Raw genomic sequence first — 18,114 nt, 5'->3', positions numbered from 1 at the left:
CTTTCCTTTTCTTTCCTTTCCAGCAGGAAGCCCGACGCAGGACTCTGGGATCATGACCTGAGCTGAAGGCAGACACTTAGTCGACTGAGCCACCCAGGCACTCCTTTAGTTCTAATTTCTTACACTTTCAGGCTTCATTTTCCTAAAAATCCACATAAATCCCAGGAGAGTACATTTAAGCCAAATTTAGTTTGGCTAATGATTCCTTTTCTTAATGAGATGCTTCTGATTGTATTTAAACTGAAGCTGGCCAACTATGTAAGATTTTGAAATAAAAAAAATGGATATGTGTCTGCAGCAACTAGAAAGCAAGCTCTGGCTTAATGGTGATGGATGTAGTCACCTGAGACCCTTTGCTTTTGAGGACTGTGCATTACAGGTTTCTCTTCATCAACATAAGCAAAGCCTCAGTTGGTAACAGTTGGTTTCTGACTGGCAAGTTTCTTTCTACCTTTGCCTAAACTTCTTATTGCCAGTAGATTTTTTTGCATTACATTTATTTGGCTACTTGCCTATTTTTGAATGCTATATGTTTATATTTAATTATTTAATATATGCATAATGAGGGCAAGGTGGGGTTGGAGGATATTTAGTGTCACATTAATAAAATATTTTTTATTGTTTTCCTCAATTGCAGGAAAATGCAACTGATAATAAGGTGATTTCTGAATCATCACAGCTGAATGAATTTGAAACCTTGACTGCAAAGTTCCATTTTGTTGATCTGGCAGGATCAGAAAGACTGAAACGTACTGGAGCTACTGGCGAGAGGGCAAAAGAAGGCATTTCCATCAACTGTGGACTTGTATGTCCTTTTCCCTTTTGTAACACATAATACCCAAGTGGAAATCCTTCATGTGCTGAGCTGAGAAATGAAAGTTACAATAAACTTATAAACTTAGGAGTAATGCACATTATAGGCTTTCTTTCTTTAAAACATTGCAAATTTTTACATGTGTATAAATTTAGTTGGATTAAATTTTATGATATATGCAGAAAATAATAGATATAGTAGAAATGATTTTAAAAATTCTTCCCCTTTAAAAATAAATTGTCAAAATCAGCATTTAATATTAAATATTTCATGGGATGACTTTCAAAGTAGATTTTTTTGCTAACATTTTATGACAGTCATTTTATTTTGGGAATTATCAATTTTTTTAAAGTAATGATTGTTTTAAAATGAGAATTTTGAAAATTTTCCTATGTTAGGAGTTAATTTTAATACCATGCCACCTAGTGGTGGTTTTGATTGCAAACCACCTTGTGTTTGTTAGTATAATAAGGCTTCTGTTATATAGATAAAAAAGTTTTAGGGCAAGTTTTTGTATAATAAATCTTTTCCTATTGACTTTCATTATAAAACTGGACATGTGTTCCTGCATAAAAGTAGTGGCATCCCTAAATTTCTGTGATGCAATAGCATCAGGGTCTGTGTTTTCTGCTTTGCTGCTCTCCCTCCCTGCCTAGAGCTGGGGACTCCAATCAGATGGTCCTATTTTACTATTGTCCAGTATTTGCTCTTAGATGATTGTAATTCATTTGGTGTGGAAATTAACAACTAAGACTGAGTAGAGAGAGCCAGACTTCCCAACTCCAACACCCATCTTGATGCTGAAACTATGGTTCAGTGTTAGTGTTAAAGGAAGTGACCTGGATCCTAGACTTTGTGTAGGAGATAAAATCACGGTGGAATTTCCATTTGTGCTGTCAGGAAAAAACAAAAGCCATTGGTCTGTTTTTTTGTTTAGGCCACTGAAACGTGTTCAGATACATCTGGTAAAGTTTCAGTGTGGCCAGTGGTTAAAACTGAAGCTTCTCTGGAGAAGGGCAACTAAGACACAATGTGATGCTGATGTCAGTCTCTGCAGGATCCATTGGTCCTGACAAAAACATCGTGATTATCTGTTTGCATTACTAAAGGCGAATGTGACCAAGGTCTAGGATAGTGCTTATGCTTTAGGTACCAGTTCACTGTGGTAGGAAAAACAGTAGGAGTGTCAGGAGGAGTGACTAGAGAGTTCTGTAATTTGACCTACTTTTTAAATATTGGATGAATAGCTCATAGACTCATTGTATTTCTAAAGATAGCTATACCTGTGTTAGGAACACCTTGTTCAGAGAAATCATACTGATATTTTTATTATGGTTCAAGAAGATTTTGTTTTTCCACAAGGAAGCTATATTGCAGTAAGAAAACTTCATGAATCTGTTAAACTACCTAAACATTTTATTTCTTCATAGAGTTGAGAAGAATTTGAAACATGAATTGACAATTTTCTAAGGGTACAACCTGATGTTCTGATAATTCTAGGGATGGTTAGGTGGTGCCAATTTTATCACATTTCTATTTTTAAAGAAAATCTCTGAATAGAAATTTTAGGTACTTGTGAGTTATGGGTATATTATAGCACTACATTTTGAGTGGCGTTAGTTTTTAGTAGTTAATATAGAAAAATTTGAAGTATACTTCATACTTCAAAATACAAATGTGAAACAAAACCAAACATCTCAATTCTGTCATGTCTCCATATTATTCTTTATAAGCTTTTTTATTTAAAAGTGTTATAATTACTAAAATTTTATTAGTTTCTTCTCTTTCTCTCTCTTTCTTTTAGTTGGCACTTGGCAATGTAATAAGTGCATTGGGAGATAAGAGCAAGAGGGCCACCCATGTCCCCTATAGAGATTCTAAGCTGACAAGACTGCTGCAGGATTCCCTCGGGGGTAATAGGTATGCATAAGTGATTATCCTCCTATTCCTGAATATCACGTACTCATTAATTTTAAAGTAAATTTGTAAAGTGATTTCTAAGAACTGTTTTTATTATAAAGCAGATTAATAGAATGAGGAACTAATACTTTTTAAGTGCCTAAAATGTGTGAGTCCTTTTGTATGTGATTATTTCACAAAATCCTTAATAATATCCCTTGATGTAGGTGTTATTGTTGCTATTTTACAGATAAGGAAATTGAAATCCAGAGAGGTTAAGTAATTTATTCAAAGTCACTTAGCTTGTAAGTGAATGTACTTTTTCTACTATATCATAATTTCTGCTTTTAGTGCTTGGCACATAGCAGATACCTAATAAAATTCTGTTGAAAAATAAATGCTGTCTTCTAGGTAATTACAAGGTAATTAAATATTGATACTTTTTACAAAGTCTCCTAAATTTTTCTTTTTTTAAAGGTTTTATTTATTTATTTGAGACAGAGAGAGAGAGAGAGCACATGCACGAGGTGGGGGGGGGCAGAGGGAGAGGGAGAGGGAGGCTCTCTGCTAAGCAAGGAGCCCGACCTCAGGCTCGATCCCAGGACCCTGGCATCATGATCTGAGCTGAAGGCAGACACTTAGCCAACTGAGCCACCCAGGTGCCCCAAAGTCTCCTAACATTTAACATTTTTTTTTTATATGCAGAAAAACTTTTTTTAATGTCAGTTGAATGAATACAGGATATTTGCTGTTTATTAACTTTGTCAATATCACTGATATTCCTCTTTTTCCATACTTTGCATCATTCTGATATATTTCATCAGCTAAACTCATTCTTTTGGTAATAAATACATTCCTTTTTGTAAACATCAACATGTAGGCTTTACAAGTGGAAACATTTTTGGCATTTAAATTCAATCATAGTGTAATGCAACAAGTTACAGACAACCACAGTGAATCTATTTTACAGTGTTTTCAATGGTCTGACACATTTATTGGAAAGATTATTAGATGCTATAAAATGATCTGGTAATTACATTTACAGATTTCCTTTTTGAACAACAATTATCCAAAGAATTTTGATAATTTTGATAATAATATCAATCTGGGTCTTACTATAATGAGACCAATTTTTGTTTTTAAGCCAAATAGAAATTTTTCAGGTTTGCTAAATTGTAGTCCTTTCCTATATTTATTTCTTAACTATAAAACAAAGCAGAGATGATAAATGTCCTCCCCTTCTAGTACTTTTGAGTACTTTAATGCTTCTGAAGGTTTGCTTGCCCTATAAGCAGTCTAAGATATTTGCACTGTGGGTCTTGAATTCCTCTGGAGTTTCAGATTGGCTACAGCTAGATAGCGATTGGCTACAGTCTCAGATGTTCCTCACCCATTTCCTTACTGAGTGGTAACTCTTCAGCAGAAAAAAACCTCTTCTAATCCCATCCTTAACGAGCCTCAATTCCTGCTTAAAATTTTGAAATTGAACTTCTAGTTCAAAAGCATTATACCTCGTATACATCTTGGAGAACAGAATACCTTTGTTTTGTAAAGTTTGTACAAATTATTCTTAAAAGAAAAATTAGGGGGCCCCTGGGTGGCTCATTCCGTTGGGCTTCGGCTCAGGTCATGATCTCAGGGTCCTGGGATCGAGCCCCATGTCGGGCTCCCTGCTCAGCGGGGAGTCGGCTTCTCCCTCTGCTGCTTCCCCTGCTTGTGCTCTCTCGCTCTGTCAAATAAATATAATCTTAAAAAAAAAAGAAAAATTAGATCAAAGATATTATTGGAAATAAACTGTGTCTATTTATGTGCATAACTTAATGGCTTTTATTTTCTTAATGAAACTGGCTTTCATAAATTTATAATGTTTAATATAACATTACAACAAATTTATAGCAAAAATTCTGAAAAAGACAGAAACATGTAAAGTACAGATAAAAATCAATTATATTTCTATTACCTACAAGTAACTACTGTTAACATTGTGATGTATTTCTTCCCTAATGTATGACATAATATGGCATATGATATAATGTGATAAATAATATATAAGATATATAACATAATAACCTATTTAAGTAATATGGTTTCCTTTAAAACAGAATTGTGGTTTTATATAAATTTTAAAAATAAACAGCTTTAATGTTTTCTTTGAATTTTTCATAAATACAACCATTCTTGAAATTTGTATCTTTGGGATTTTATTTAGTATGTGATCTTTTCCCTATACAATAGATCTTAGCTCCTCTCATTCCTGACTTTAACCATTCTCCTTAAGCACTTGATCCCAGTGCTTCTCAAAATATTTGTGAAGGGCAAGTTCTTCTACCCTACTCCCCAATTTGTGGTGGGTTTATACTGTGTATGACTATACTCAGCTTGCGCATTTGTGACTTACCATGTAAGTTTGAAAACAGTTGAACTGCTCTATACTACATTCAATGAGATGAGGTCATTGATTATAGCAAGTTCAAATGTTGTAAAAGTCTAAAATGCTTACTCTCAATTTCTGTATTTATTGTGAACATGTAACAAATAATTAGACTCTCACTGAACTGGGGACTATACTTTGAGTAGTCCTGTTCTCTAATCAGTGTCCATAACCATCACTCTCACTTGATTACCTTATTTTCTTCATTAAAAGAGAGAGCTAGAGATGCTTGAATTATTTTTTTTAAAGATTTTATTTATTTGAGAGAGAGAGACAGCACAAGCAGGGGGCAGGGGCAGAGGCAGAAGGAGAGGGACAAGCAGATTCCCTGCTGAGCAGAGGCTGATGCGGGGCTTGATTCCAGCACCCTGAGATCATAAGCTGAGCCAGAGTACTGACTGAGACACTCAGGCTCCTCTGCATGAATTATTTTAACTTTCTGGATCTCTAATAAGTAAATATTATATATACGTGACACACATCACAATTACTAATGGCCTATTAGATTCCAGTATTGGGTTACACAAAGTATATTGATGAATAAAACTTGATGATCCTTATCCTCTAGGAGTTTAGGGTCTAAAAGTTGGGGTCTATAAACTTTCACAATAATAATAATAAAATCAACAAAAAAGAGATACACAGAGGATATGAAGAAAAGAAAGAGAGTAGGCAAACCGATGGTTGAATTCTTGGATTAGATGATACCGGTGTTGAATCTTGAATAATAGTAAGAGTAAATACAGATTAACAAGCATTGTTAAGGGGCACCTGGGTGGCTCAGTCATTAAGCATCTGCCTTCGGCTCAGGTCATGGTCCTGGGGTCCTGGGATCAAGCCCCGCATCGGGCTCCCTGCTCTGCGGGAAGCCTGTTTCTTCCTCTCCCTCTGCCCCTGATTGTGTTCCCTCTCTTCCTGTGTCTCTCTCTGTCAAATAAATAAATAAAAATCTTAAAAAAATATATATATATATATATTTAAAAAAAACAAGCATTGTTAAGGGAAAAAAGATGGGTGGAATGGGACCTCTTTTGAAAGGGTTACTATGAGTGCTGTGTTGAGATTATTAGTGGAAGGTGGCAGTGGAAGCCAACTAGGAGGCTACAGATTAGAATTGATAGGCATAAATTTCCTCTAAGAGTGGGTAAATTAGCTCCTTAATTGCAGTTTGTATACATTTTCCAGTTAGTGTTTAAATTCTGATTACAATCTCCATGTCTGTTTCATTGACAAAATAGTGGGGAATACTAAGCGTTTCACTATCCTGTTCTTTGGTTGGCAAAGCAATTCATCTTGACCAAAAATAACTGTTTTCCATTTTTTTTTTATGTGTAATCTGGCCAAAAACTCAGGAACTTTGACCACTCAGTCACAAATGAGGTTTTATATTGTAAAACATGTGGATTTACTAAATATTCTTCTTGTTCAGATGATAGGATTTTGTGTAAATTTCTTTCCTGACATAAAAAATCAGGATACAAGTGGGGTGCCTGGGTGGCTCAGTTGGTTAAGCGTCTGCCTTTGGCTCAGGTCATGATCTCAGGGTCCTTTGATTGAGCCCCAAGTCGGGCTGTCTGCTCTGCGGGGAGCCTGCTTCTCCCTCTCCCTCTGCCTGCCGCTCCCCCTGCTTGTGCTCTCTCTCTCACTCTCTGTCTCTCTGTCAAATAAATAAATAAAATCGAAAAAAAATTCAGGATACAAATAATTAAATAAAAAGAAGATAAGGGTAAAATACTGAAATATTAAGTAGGTAATGAAAGAAATGATTTTTGAATACAGTTTGTTACTGCTATGGATAGGTTAAATTTTAGAATTATTTGTTTGTATTGCTTCAGAAATATTTTGTAAAGGGGTGAGAAATAAATATATGCACTTGCACTTTCTCAAAGTATTATGGGTAAAAGAAAAATAATATAATTTCATTTTCCCCAGTTTCACCTAAGTAAAAATCTTTTTCCTTAAGATAGTCTTAAAGCATGGGGACTTACAAATTTGCTTTTATTTTTAAGTTAGTGGTATCAATCTTTTAGTAGCTTGAAGATAAGATACTATTCAAAAGGCAGGATATTAAAAATGCTTATTTCAGTGTTTTACATGCTTTTTTCTGTAAACCTAATTATTCTTTTTAACTTTCAGCCAAACAATCATGATAGCATGTGTTAGCCCTTCAGACAGAGATTTTATGGAAACCTTAAATACTCTGAAATATGCCAATCGAGCTAGAAATATCAAGAACAAGTTGATGGTCAATCAGGACAGAGCTAGTCAGCAAATCAATGCACTTCGTAGTGAGATCACACGGCTTCAGATGGAGCTCATGGAGTACAAAACAGTGAGTGAATGGGTTTGACTTTGCATTTTGTGCTGCATCTTGTGAAGAAAGTGATGCCTTTTTGTGATGGCTTATACATACATATCTCCAGAGTCTCTTGTCTGTCAAAATAGTAGCTTCCTTTCTTTTGGAGATAGAATTCTTTAGTTTTCCTTGTGGGTAACTTTTAATATTGTCCAGTCTATCAACCTGACCAACCTCTTGTTTCAAAAGGCTTCCTTAGTCACTTTCTTTAGTGACAAATGCACCACAAAGGGATGTAGTAGAGGGAAAAAGATCTCTTTTGCCTCAAGGCTACCAAAACAGAAGGGCCCTTTGTTGTAGATGTGTTGTATCCTTAAACAAAACTCTTGTATATTTAAGACCCCTTAACAAACAGGGAGATATTTTCCTTTCCTAGGGTAAAAGAATAATCGACGAAGAGGGTGTGGAAAGCATCAATGACATGTTTCATGAGAATGCTATGCTGCAGACTGAAAATAATAACCTGCGTGTAAGAATTAAAGCCATGCAAGAGACAGTTGATGCACTGAGGACCAGAATCACACAGCTTGTTAGCGATCAGGCTAACCAGGTTCTTGCCAGAACAGGTATATGTATAAGGTGGGATAAGTGAGGGATTAACTCCTGGAGGGCAGGAAACGTTCTTTGTGTTCATTAATTACCTGGAATATTTCAAGTAGAAATATCAATCTGTGTATATACAGTCTGTGATTTTAAGTTAAATACTTAATTTATAAAAAATACATTCTTGAAGAAACAAAATTTGGCTTTTGCTCTCTAATATTATTTTATTGTCTGCTTATATAACTAAGGGTAGGAAATCTGCTGTATGAATTGTGTTTTAAAGCATTATTATCTTGTTTCCATAACTTTTTTTTCTCTGATTCTGTTTTGTTGAAGTTTTAATTTAAAGAAAATTCTTAATTTCATGTTCTGTCTTGCAGGTGAAGGGAATGAGGAGATCAGTAATATGATTCACAGTTACATCAAAGAAATTGAAGATCTCAGGTGCAGTTCACGTTCTTTAATATGTAATGCACGTGTTTTGGTTTTGTAGTATAGTAATATTGTTATTTGTTGAGCTATTGTTTAGTGATATTTCAGTCCTTTGGTGAGGTTAATTTTAGTAGGTACTTGCCTTTCCCATAATGTCATATTCCAAACTACTTTTCTCCCTTCTCTTCCCATATTATCCTCCTACTCTAGTTACTATACTTCTCACTGGGAGCTTACCCAACCTGACGTATAGGACCGGCATAACTGATATCTATAAGGTTACTTTTGGTGCCTTCCCTCCCTGTGCCTCTTTCTCCACCATTTAGGAATGGTCAACATTGATGTCATTTCTAATTTTTTTTAAAGATTTGTTTATTTTGGAGTGGGGATGGCAGAGGGGAGGGAGAGAGAGAATCTCAAGCAGACCTTCCCACTGAGCATATAGCCTGATGAGGGGCTTGATCTCACGACTCTGATACCATGATCTGAGCCAAACTCAAGAGTTGGACACTTAACCGACGGAGCCATCTAGCCCCTCAGGGTCATTTCTGGTTTTTTAAATGTCCCATTACTCCTGTTCTTTTCTGTTTCTCCAGCTGTTTTTTTATGTGTGACTCATTGCATCCCTACCAGTTTTCCTGCCTCTCTGGTACATACAGAGGCACCTTCAACACTCATTTCATACAACATACTACAAATGCTCACCATATGCCAAACACCATGTGTGGACTCCGCAAGTGTGACATAAACAAGGAGTTCCCAGTCTAGGTGGGGCGACTTTCATATATAGTCACATGTAGTAAATGGAATGACAAAAATTAGTTACAAGAACACCCACGCCTGGTATGGGAAGGTGGAGGAGACCACTGAGCCCAGACTGGGGTAATACAGATTAGAAAGCAGGTCAGGGACAAAATTAATTTCTCTATTTTCAGGTTCCATGGTCTGCCCTGATGGCTGAGCTACTTTCTCTTGAAGTAAAACTAGTCAGCTCCATGGGGAGCATATAAGTAGCTCAGATCTCATTTTTGCTACCCATTTGCAAAAAATAACCAAGTGGGAGATCATCTTTCATAGCCACCCTGACACTTCTCCATCTTGTATTTGTGTGCTCTTCCTCTCCAACACTGAGCTGTGTTAGAGACAGAGATGAGTATTGTTTCCATTGTTTCTGCCTCCACAAGGCACACTGGATCCCTTAAATGTTTCAAGAAGTGAAAACAAATAAGACATTTGATGTGGTTGCAGATTAAGTTACTCAAATAACTGTTACCCTTATTTGGTGTGTATATATATCTATATATATTTCTAAGCTTTACCTTTTTGGTGGAGGCTTTTGGGACATTGTGTCCTGGTTCTGGTCAGCAGCCAATCTGGACTTACAGTTTCTATCCTGTGTTGGCAGTGCTGTTTCCTGCCTACTGCCAAAAACTTATTCTCTGCCCTCACTCACTCTGTAGACCCTTTTTACCATTCCTCGAGACATAACTGATATTTCTATCTTTGAATTCTTAAAGATCCTCTTCCTCTTCCTAGGCTGCTTCTCTTTATCTCTTTTATTTCTTTGGCACTGGTCAATTTTTGAGGCTCATTCTAAGCTCTGGTTTTTGTGCTTTGTTTCTTTTCTTCTAAGGCCATCTCGAAGCCTGAACTCACTATAGGACAAATGGCTTGACTAGTGTCATTATTTCCTACAAAAGAGAATCATTTCTACTCCTTATAGTGGCTAACCACAACATCTAATACCTTTCTTTTTCAAGTTCTTGATATAAGACCATTCTTTAAGCCATTTAGAAAACAGAGATGACTCTTAGGCCCTGAGTTCAATCAGTGATCAGATCTTCCTTGGTGTGAGTTAATGGCTTGTTCTACTTGTCCAAAACTTCTTTGATGGTTCTTTAATTAGGTGTGTCCCACTCCTGACAGTAGTCTTCTAGAATCCCAAGGCTGTAATTTACAATATAAAAATAATGTACATATAGAATAGGCATAAATGAGCTTTGAATTTAAATTGGATTACCTGGATTGAAATTAAATATTCTATTAATAAGTGTGTGACCTTGGGCAAGTTCCCTAATATCTCTGCGCTTTAAGTTTGTTCATGTCTAAGAATGAGGTAATACCTGCTAGTCTCAAGGAGTTATTATGGGGCTCAAATGAAAGAACAAGATGTCACAGCCTAATGTGATATTATTATTTTTTTTTAAAAGATTTTATTTATTTATTTGACAGAGAGATAGAGAGAGAGAACAACTATGCAGAGAGGCAGGCAGAGGGAGAGGGAGAAGCAGGCTCCCCGCTGAGCAGGGAGCCCGATGCGGGGCTCGATCCCAGGACTCTGGGATCATGACCCGAGCCGAAGGCAGCCGCTTAACCGACTGAGCCACCCAGGTGCCCCTAACGTGATATTATTTAGGTCCAAGTTCACATATCATTTTTTTCTCTACTAAATCCTACTCCAATCCATATTTCTAGCAAAACTTCACCTTTGGAAGGCATTTATTCATAGCTCCTTTAACATAATGCACATTTATGTTGATATATTGCCACTTGGGAATGTTTATATTTTAAGTTTTATTCTAATTGCAAAATAGTACTAGTTTCCTTTTAATAAATTTACATGTCCCATTAGTTGTTGTGAAATAATAATGGACACTAATTAATTAATTAATTCTTGTTTTCTTGGGCGGGGGCTTAAAATTTTTGTAGAAATTTTTGAGTAGATAGGAAAGTATAAAAAAATTAAAGTCAACTATATTGCTACCATTACTAGAACTGATGTTAACATTTTGGTATATCTCTTTAATGTTTTTTCAATGCATACTTTAGCAAAATTGACATAAGGGTATATATATTGCTTCGCTATCTTTTCTTTGAAATATAAAAAGATATGAGCATTTTTAAATGTTATTAAATATTTTTCTAACATAATTTTTGCATGATTCCATGTGGTGCTATCTCGTGGTTGTAATTGATTTGTTTAATTGCCCACTGCTTGATAATTATATCCATTTCCAACTTTTTGATAAGAATAGTTATTATTCATTAAATATATTAGCAGTTTGGTGAGTTTTAAATTCATTATATCATTGATCCTCATAGCAATCATAGGAAAATGTGTATTTTCATCTCATTTTACTGAGGAAAGAGTAGAGGCTTTTAAAGACTAATAGCCCAAGATGAAGTGAGTGACAGAGCTAAGATGCAAGCCCTCAGTCTGCTCCTTCCTAAGGAAGTTTGTATCCTTCCCCTCATGATTCACTGCTTGGTCTCTTGTTAAATGAAATGCAGGCAACAGGGTTGATTGGTGAGTGGGAAAGAAAGAGTGTTGTTATCAAAAAAGCCCAAAAAGCAACTTCTGCTAATGTATCTTGGGCTTCGTGGAGTTGATCCCTAAAGGTTTCAGCTTTTATCAGCACCAGCATTGAAGAAACATTGAATATACCCCTATGAAATGCAAACTTAAATCAAGTAATAAAAAAAAGAACTTGTCTGATTATTATATAAATGAACCAATACAAAACAGGTCATTGTTGATAGCTAATTTATTATATTTTTGTTGATTCTTAACATTCATTATTATGTACCCAGGCTATATTGAAAATATAGAAAAATGTAAATATTGACTTTGGGTTTTTATAGTTAAGCTGAGTTTTTATACTTAGGTTATGCTGTTGATTAACAAAATGACAGCATTATACTCAGAAGTTTCTTTAAAATAATTTTGAAATCATTTAACTTGGAAGTTTATACACAGCTACTTAACCATTTCAAAATACTGTAATTGTTACTCTGCTCACATATGATACCAGACATATAATAAAGGAATTTCATTAAAGAATGTGTAAGATACTGACTTGAAACATATTTACTGACTTATGTACACTCTGTTTCTAGCTGATTCCAACAGTATCATGAATAATTTTGGTAGTGAAAAAACAGAGCTGACTGCATCTTCTAGAGCTTATAAATTGCAAATTATTCTAACATCTTTCTCTGAAATACTTCGACATACGGCAGAAGTGCTATGCAATATAGTTTTGAGACAGATCTAGTAAGATAGTACTTTCTCCTTATGGCCCTGTCTCAATCACACTTCTGCCAAATTGACCTTGGAAATGTATTATATTGAAGTAGATAATTGTGTTCTTGGTGGTTTAAATCAAGTAGCAATAAAAGACTAGCCTAGTGGACTCTGAATCCCTTTTTGTTTCAAGAGTCCCCTCTTTTAGAACCTCATCATTCTATGTTATGTTTTTTTTGCATATTACTGACAGTACATACATTATTCTCCTGTCATTATTAGGACTGCTTGAGCAAACAAAAGAATGTTTTCAATTATCAAACTCAGGTTTCCTTGGAGATACCATCTTTTCCCACGCTATGCTTAGGAGCCAGATGTCTTTCAGCCAGTTAGGGGCAAGTTTGGCTAACTATTCCTTACAAAGATTTGGAAATGCTATTATAGCATGATGAATGAGGAACTGAAAGAAAGGGGACCATGCTGCTTGTGGATTTTAAGTTTAAATGATGGGTTTACAAAGCAACATCACTAGTGCCTACTGGCCAGAATGCAACTAATCTAATTACCATAGGCACGTTTGAACACTAAAAATGTGATTTCAAATGTACAATTATTTAATCAGGGAATTAAAAAAAAATCCTAAACATAAATGTTTGTGAGCACCTTTATTTAGAAAAAAAAAACAAAACCCTACCCTGTAGCAACATTGAAATACATTTTGAATAACATTTTAGCATACAAAACAATATATTTAAAGTGTTCCCTATTTATTGCTAGAGTAGTCAGATTTGTAGAGACAGAAAGTATCATGGTGGTTGCTAGGGGCTGGGAGGAGAGGGAAATGAGTTAATGTTTAATGGGTGCAGAGTTTTAGTTGGAGAAAATGAAAAAGTTCTGGAGGTGGATGGTGGCCGTGGTTGCACAATAGTCTGGATGCACTTTGTGCTGCAGAGCTATATGCTTAAAAATGGTTAGGGTGGTAAATTGTATGCTATGAATTGTTTACTACAATAAAAAATGTTTCCTGTTTAAATATATTTTTATTCACTAGGGCGAAATTATTAGAAAGTGAAGCAGTGAATGAGAACCTTCGAAAAAACTTGACAAGAGCCACAGCAAGATCACCGTATTTCAGTGGATCATCAGCTTTCTCTCCTACTATACTGTCTTCAGACAAAGAGACCATTGAAATTATAGATCTAGCTAAGAAAGATTTAGAGAAGCTGAAAAGGAAAGAAAAGAAGAAGAAAAAAAGGTAGTGTTATAAAGTCACTGCTGTATGAATCCCTGTTTTTCTTTCTTTTCAGGATATCTTAATTTGCAATTACAGTGAGTATATATATAGTCTCACAGTTTATTAAATAAGGGAAATGTCATTTAAATTAGCTGAAAATTATAATGATATACTTTTAATGGTTTATCTCTACTTGTATGTAAGAAAAATAAGTTAATTATAATAATATGGTAGTAGATTTTATTTAGACTATGACAAGGTAAAATTACTATTAGAAATTATTTTATTATTTCTCAAATAGCTGCTTTTGCATTCCATTCATCTTTTCTGCAAAGCTTGCTCTACCATTACAACTCACTGTTTTCATTTCTTTCCCATTTTCTAATGCAATTAAGTAGTCTCATGGATGTAATCTGATTCCTGTCTGGATTAGTTTAAAGGCTAAACTAATCCATCAGGCTGTCATTTAATGTCATTTGGTCTCTTCAGTATTTTCTGCAGGGCTTCTAATTTGATTATGTCAAAGTTATTTATGTTATTTTAGGCCTTTTGAATCAACAAGGAGTTACTCAGCTTTTCACCACTGTTCTAGGCTTTCTTTTCCTTGCATCCTGATAATAGCTTCCTCTGAAATCAACTGGGTGCAAAGAAGAGGAAAATAAAAATTTGACCACTTGTAATGTGTGAGTGGTTAAATATTCACAAATTCTTTATGTGTCTACATATTGATTATGTGGTGCAGTCACATTACTTACTAAATATATTTTAAACCTGCCAGTCAAATTAATTTTAAGCATTTTTGGCTAGATATTCAAAAGGGGGCACAGCTATCAAATGGTTTGTTACAAGAGTCTTGCTTTGTAGAATTATTATTGACATTTAGTCTACCTGCTGCTTTGCTCAGTTTATTTAGAAATTTATTTAGGCAACCAGGCATTTCTTCCTTGAACAGTCCAGTTGACTAAAGTAATTGGAGATTTACATTTTTCAAGTTAATTCTGCTGTGTGTCCTTTAGTTAAAAAGGAATGATTAGAATAATTAAAACAAGGAGTTACACATTTATGGTTAGGAGGCATTGCAAATGAGATTGCATTCTTAAGATACTAATGTCTTGATAGGTGTTTTTCTTGGATGACTGATTATGGCAGCAGTAAGATATATAATGATTAGCTTTTATGCAGGGTAGTTAAAACTGAAACAATGATCACAGAATTATATGTGATCCAACATATTGCTTGAAGGAAAATGAGATTTTTGCACACGACTTACTATTTTCTTGTAAAATTCAGTTTTGTAGTTGGTCAAAGTATCAAATATTATGACTTGTTTTTAAAGGTCTTGGTTTTGTTCATGAATAATAAGTATAAGAAAGGGTATCTTTCTCAAGGTCATGAACTGATTCTGTTGTTTCATTTTGAGGTAAATTTAGAGATATTATCATAATCACCTGTTTGGTATGAATAATGAAAAATAGGGATCCCAGTAGAAACCTAGGCTGTCTTGACATTTGTATAGTGAGCATAGGTACCCTAAAATAATACCTCTGATGGAGGTTATTTTTGTGACAATGCAGGGAGATAAGCATTTTGATTGGTAAATAGTACTAAAGGAAAAATATATTATTATTAACATTTGTCCCTGGTGCTTTAAAGGTAAAAAAATTAAATAGCTGTTATTTCAAAGTGAAAAATCAGCTATTTCAGTGATTAAGGTGGATGTAATAATTGTTATGGTAAAAATAATAGCAGATGTTAATGCTAAAAAGACCTTACCAAACAACTGTATTTAAACATAAGAACCCAAGTGAAAAACGTAAGTTATTTTTTAACAAGAAGTGATATGAAATAAAAAAAAATTGGTGAGGAAAAAACCAAACTAGATAAGGTAAATTTAGAGATATTACCTTAATCATCTTGAAAAAAGTGAATGATGGCTTAAAATGAGAAAAATTAATGCTTCCTAAAAATTAATAATCATATATGATACTTTAAAAAATGCTTTATAAAGCATTTTCACATACATGCTATAGCATGTCTTTGTAGAACTGAAACCTACATAATGTAGTGTGAACCTAGAAAAAAATTTTCTTGTGTACCATAAACTGCATGATAGCCTTTAGAACCAGTTTATGAATCTATATTACATATAAATTTGTAGAATTTAATACAGTTTTTCCTACCACACTCTATTCAAACCTTGTTGTGGATTTAAACATGAAAATCAATACTGTTTTACTCAGCTTGATTATCACTGTTAACTTTTTGCTGTAGATCCTAATAACTTTTAGACTGTATCTAATGTAAATTCCTATTTTAAAAATAGGAAGCTGCCATTTTAGCTAAAGGGTTTGCTACAGGTTGAAAAAAAGAGTGACAGCAGTTTGTCTAGTCTTCCACTGGAACTCTTTGGAGGCAGCAGCTCCTGTTTAGGTATATTGATTCTGGTTGAGTTGTTTTATATCCCTCATATTTATTTATTTTATTCATCAGAGAAGGCATTGTAAAATTTGGATTCTGCCTCAACCTTACATACACAGTAAGTTCATTGAAAAATACTTTGGGAAAAAAAAAGGAAAAGAATTCTTTGGAATTTGGGACTAATTTTTCTCTAGAAAATGTTATAAATACATATTGTCCAGGTTTCCCAACTGACTCACATCAAGTGATTTTTTTTACCCAATTTGTAGTGTGGTAAGCAATTCAGAATGGAAGGGGAAAAAGAAAAAAGGGAAAAGAAACTTTCTTTCCTTTCATGGATATAGCCAACCTTCAGGGAGAAAGTGTGAATTTCTGCCTTAGCCATCCTTTTTATTCCATCTTCTGACCCCCTGTGTCCTTATGCAGCCGGTCGTGGTCCATTCCTCCCTTATGTGGTCAGTTCTCATGTAATTCACCCTACTCCAAAGTATTCCTGATTCCAAAATCATCTACTTCCTTTTGTCCTCTCCTTAAATTCAAATTTGGGAGCAAAACCATTTATGGCTAAAGGAATCCTATATATATATATATATATATATATATATATATATATATATATATATCCCCGTTATAACCAATAAGCCTCCTTTCTAAGGATGTTTGTAGTTTTGAAAAAGGAAGCATTAATTCAAATACTGAGTGACAGTGACCTCATGAAGAAAAAAAAAATCAAGGTTTTGTAGGGAAGATTTTTACCTTCTGTTAGCTGAGGGTTTCCAAGATCTATCTGGGGCTTCACTTTTGGGTTCAGATATCCTAAGCTGCCCTCATTCTCATAGCTGCATTCTTTCCTGTCCACTGAAGCCACAAATTATGTAGAAGCTCCATTTCTTTTAATTTACTTGGGTTTGTGTTGTTAGTTTTTGGTTGTAGTGGCTGCGGGACCTCTGACAAAGTAAGTGTTGGTAGGAAGAGTGGCAAGTGGGTCCTTTTATGTTAGAAGCTGCTTTTATGTTCAAGGAGGGCATCGTAAATCCTGTTTTACATGAAAGTTGAAACTTTTTCTGCATCAAAGTCTTTATCAAAGCTACAAAAATTAACTAATATGTGGGGGTTTAAGGTTTATTCTTCTACCTGTCTGTGCTTATTTCCTGTTGAGCTGTAAAATCATCCATAGTTGTAGATAGGAAAATAAGGGAGTGTAACAAAATAAGATGAAATAATTGAAGAGACTGTATTACCTCTTTTTCAGTAACAGAAATGTTGAAATTGTTGGCAAGATTTGTCGTTCTCTCTCCTCTTAATTCTTTCTCCATGTAACGGAACTAAATAGAATAAAAACTGAGCTCCTTTAAATTATGAAGTATCAGATTATTAGTTTATTTTTCTGCCCCCCCCCACTGTCTTTTTGAACTACTTGTTGCAATGTTGTTTAAAGAAACAATTGAAAAGGCATCTAACATTTACCTACTTCTTAGCTCATATCATCCATACATTTTAATAGAGCTCTCTTGTGTTAGATAAACAAAAATTCTGCGTATCGGATATAGAAAATTTGGGCTCTTTGGCAGGGAACCATATCCTTTGAACTACTGTAATTCATTTTCATTAGTATAAGCCTACATTAGGCATTAATCCCCATTTTTTGGATATCTAGCTTTAAATGACTTGAATTATAAAAAATTTTGCTAATTCATCAGACTGCATTATACTTGTGTTTAGTGGTGTCAGGTTGAAACTCTTGAAACACATAGATTTCTTAAGTGATGGCTTTATTTTCCTTTTTCTAGCCATTATACTGGACCTTTTGATCCCTGGTGAATATCATTCTAGAATTTTTTTCCCAGAAAGATTGCTAGTCTCTTCTTGTAATAGCAATATGTAAGTTGATTATGAAAAACAATTGCAGGCCAACAAATAAAAATCACATGCAAACACATGAAAATAACTGGCTTGAAATAAT

The 18,114-nt window shown here is 34.6% G+C and overlaps 1 protein-coding gene across 6 annotated transcripts in view; it reads left to right on the top strand.

Annotated features, from left to right (window-relative positions):
• KIF21A (kinesin family member 21A) overlaps positions 1-18,114 on the top strand; it is a 147,611-nt gene that overhangs the window by 75,682 nt on the left and 53,815 nt on the right. For all 6 annotated transcript variants that reach the window (XM_032432815.1, XM_032432814.1, XM_032432817.1 and 3 more), the window contains exons 6-11: positions 638-805; positions 2,619-2,734; positions 7,281-7,476; positions 7,877-8,066; positions 8,424-8,487; positions 13,551-13,754. In XM_032432815.1, coding sequence (XP_032288706.1) covers positions 638-805; positions 2,619-2,734; positions 7,281-7,476; positions 7,877-8,066; positions 8,424-8,487; positions 13,551-13,754 — 938 coding nt within the window. The remainder of the gene's footprint in view (positions 1-637; positions 806-2,618; positions 2,735-7,280; positions 7,477-7,876; positions 8,067-8,423; positions 8,488-13,550; positions 13,755-18,114) is intronic.

Source organism: Phoca vitulina, unplaced genomic scaffold, assembly GCF_004348235.1.
Source record: "Phoca vitulina isolate PV1807 unplaced genomic scaffold, GSC_HSeal_1.0 scaffold49, whole genome shotgun sequence".
NCBI lineage: Eukaryota > Metazoa > Chordata > Mammalia > Carnivora > Phocidae > Phoca > Phoca vitulina.
This window is presented reverse-complemented; position numbering and strand designations above follow the sequence as displayed.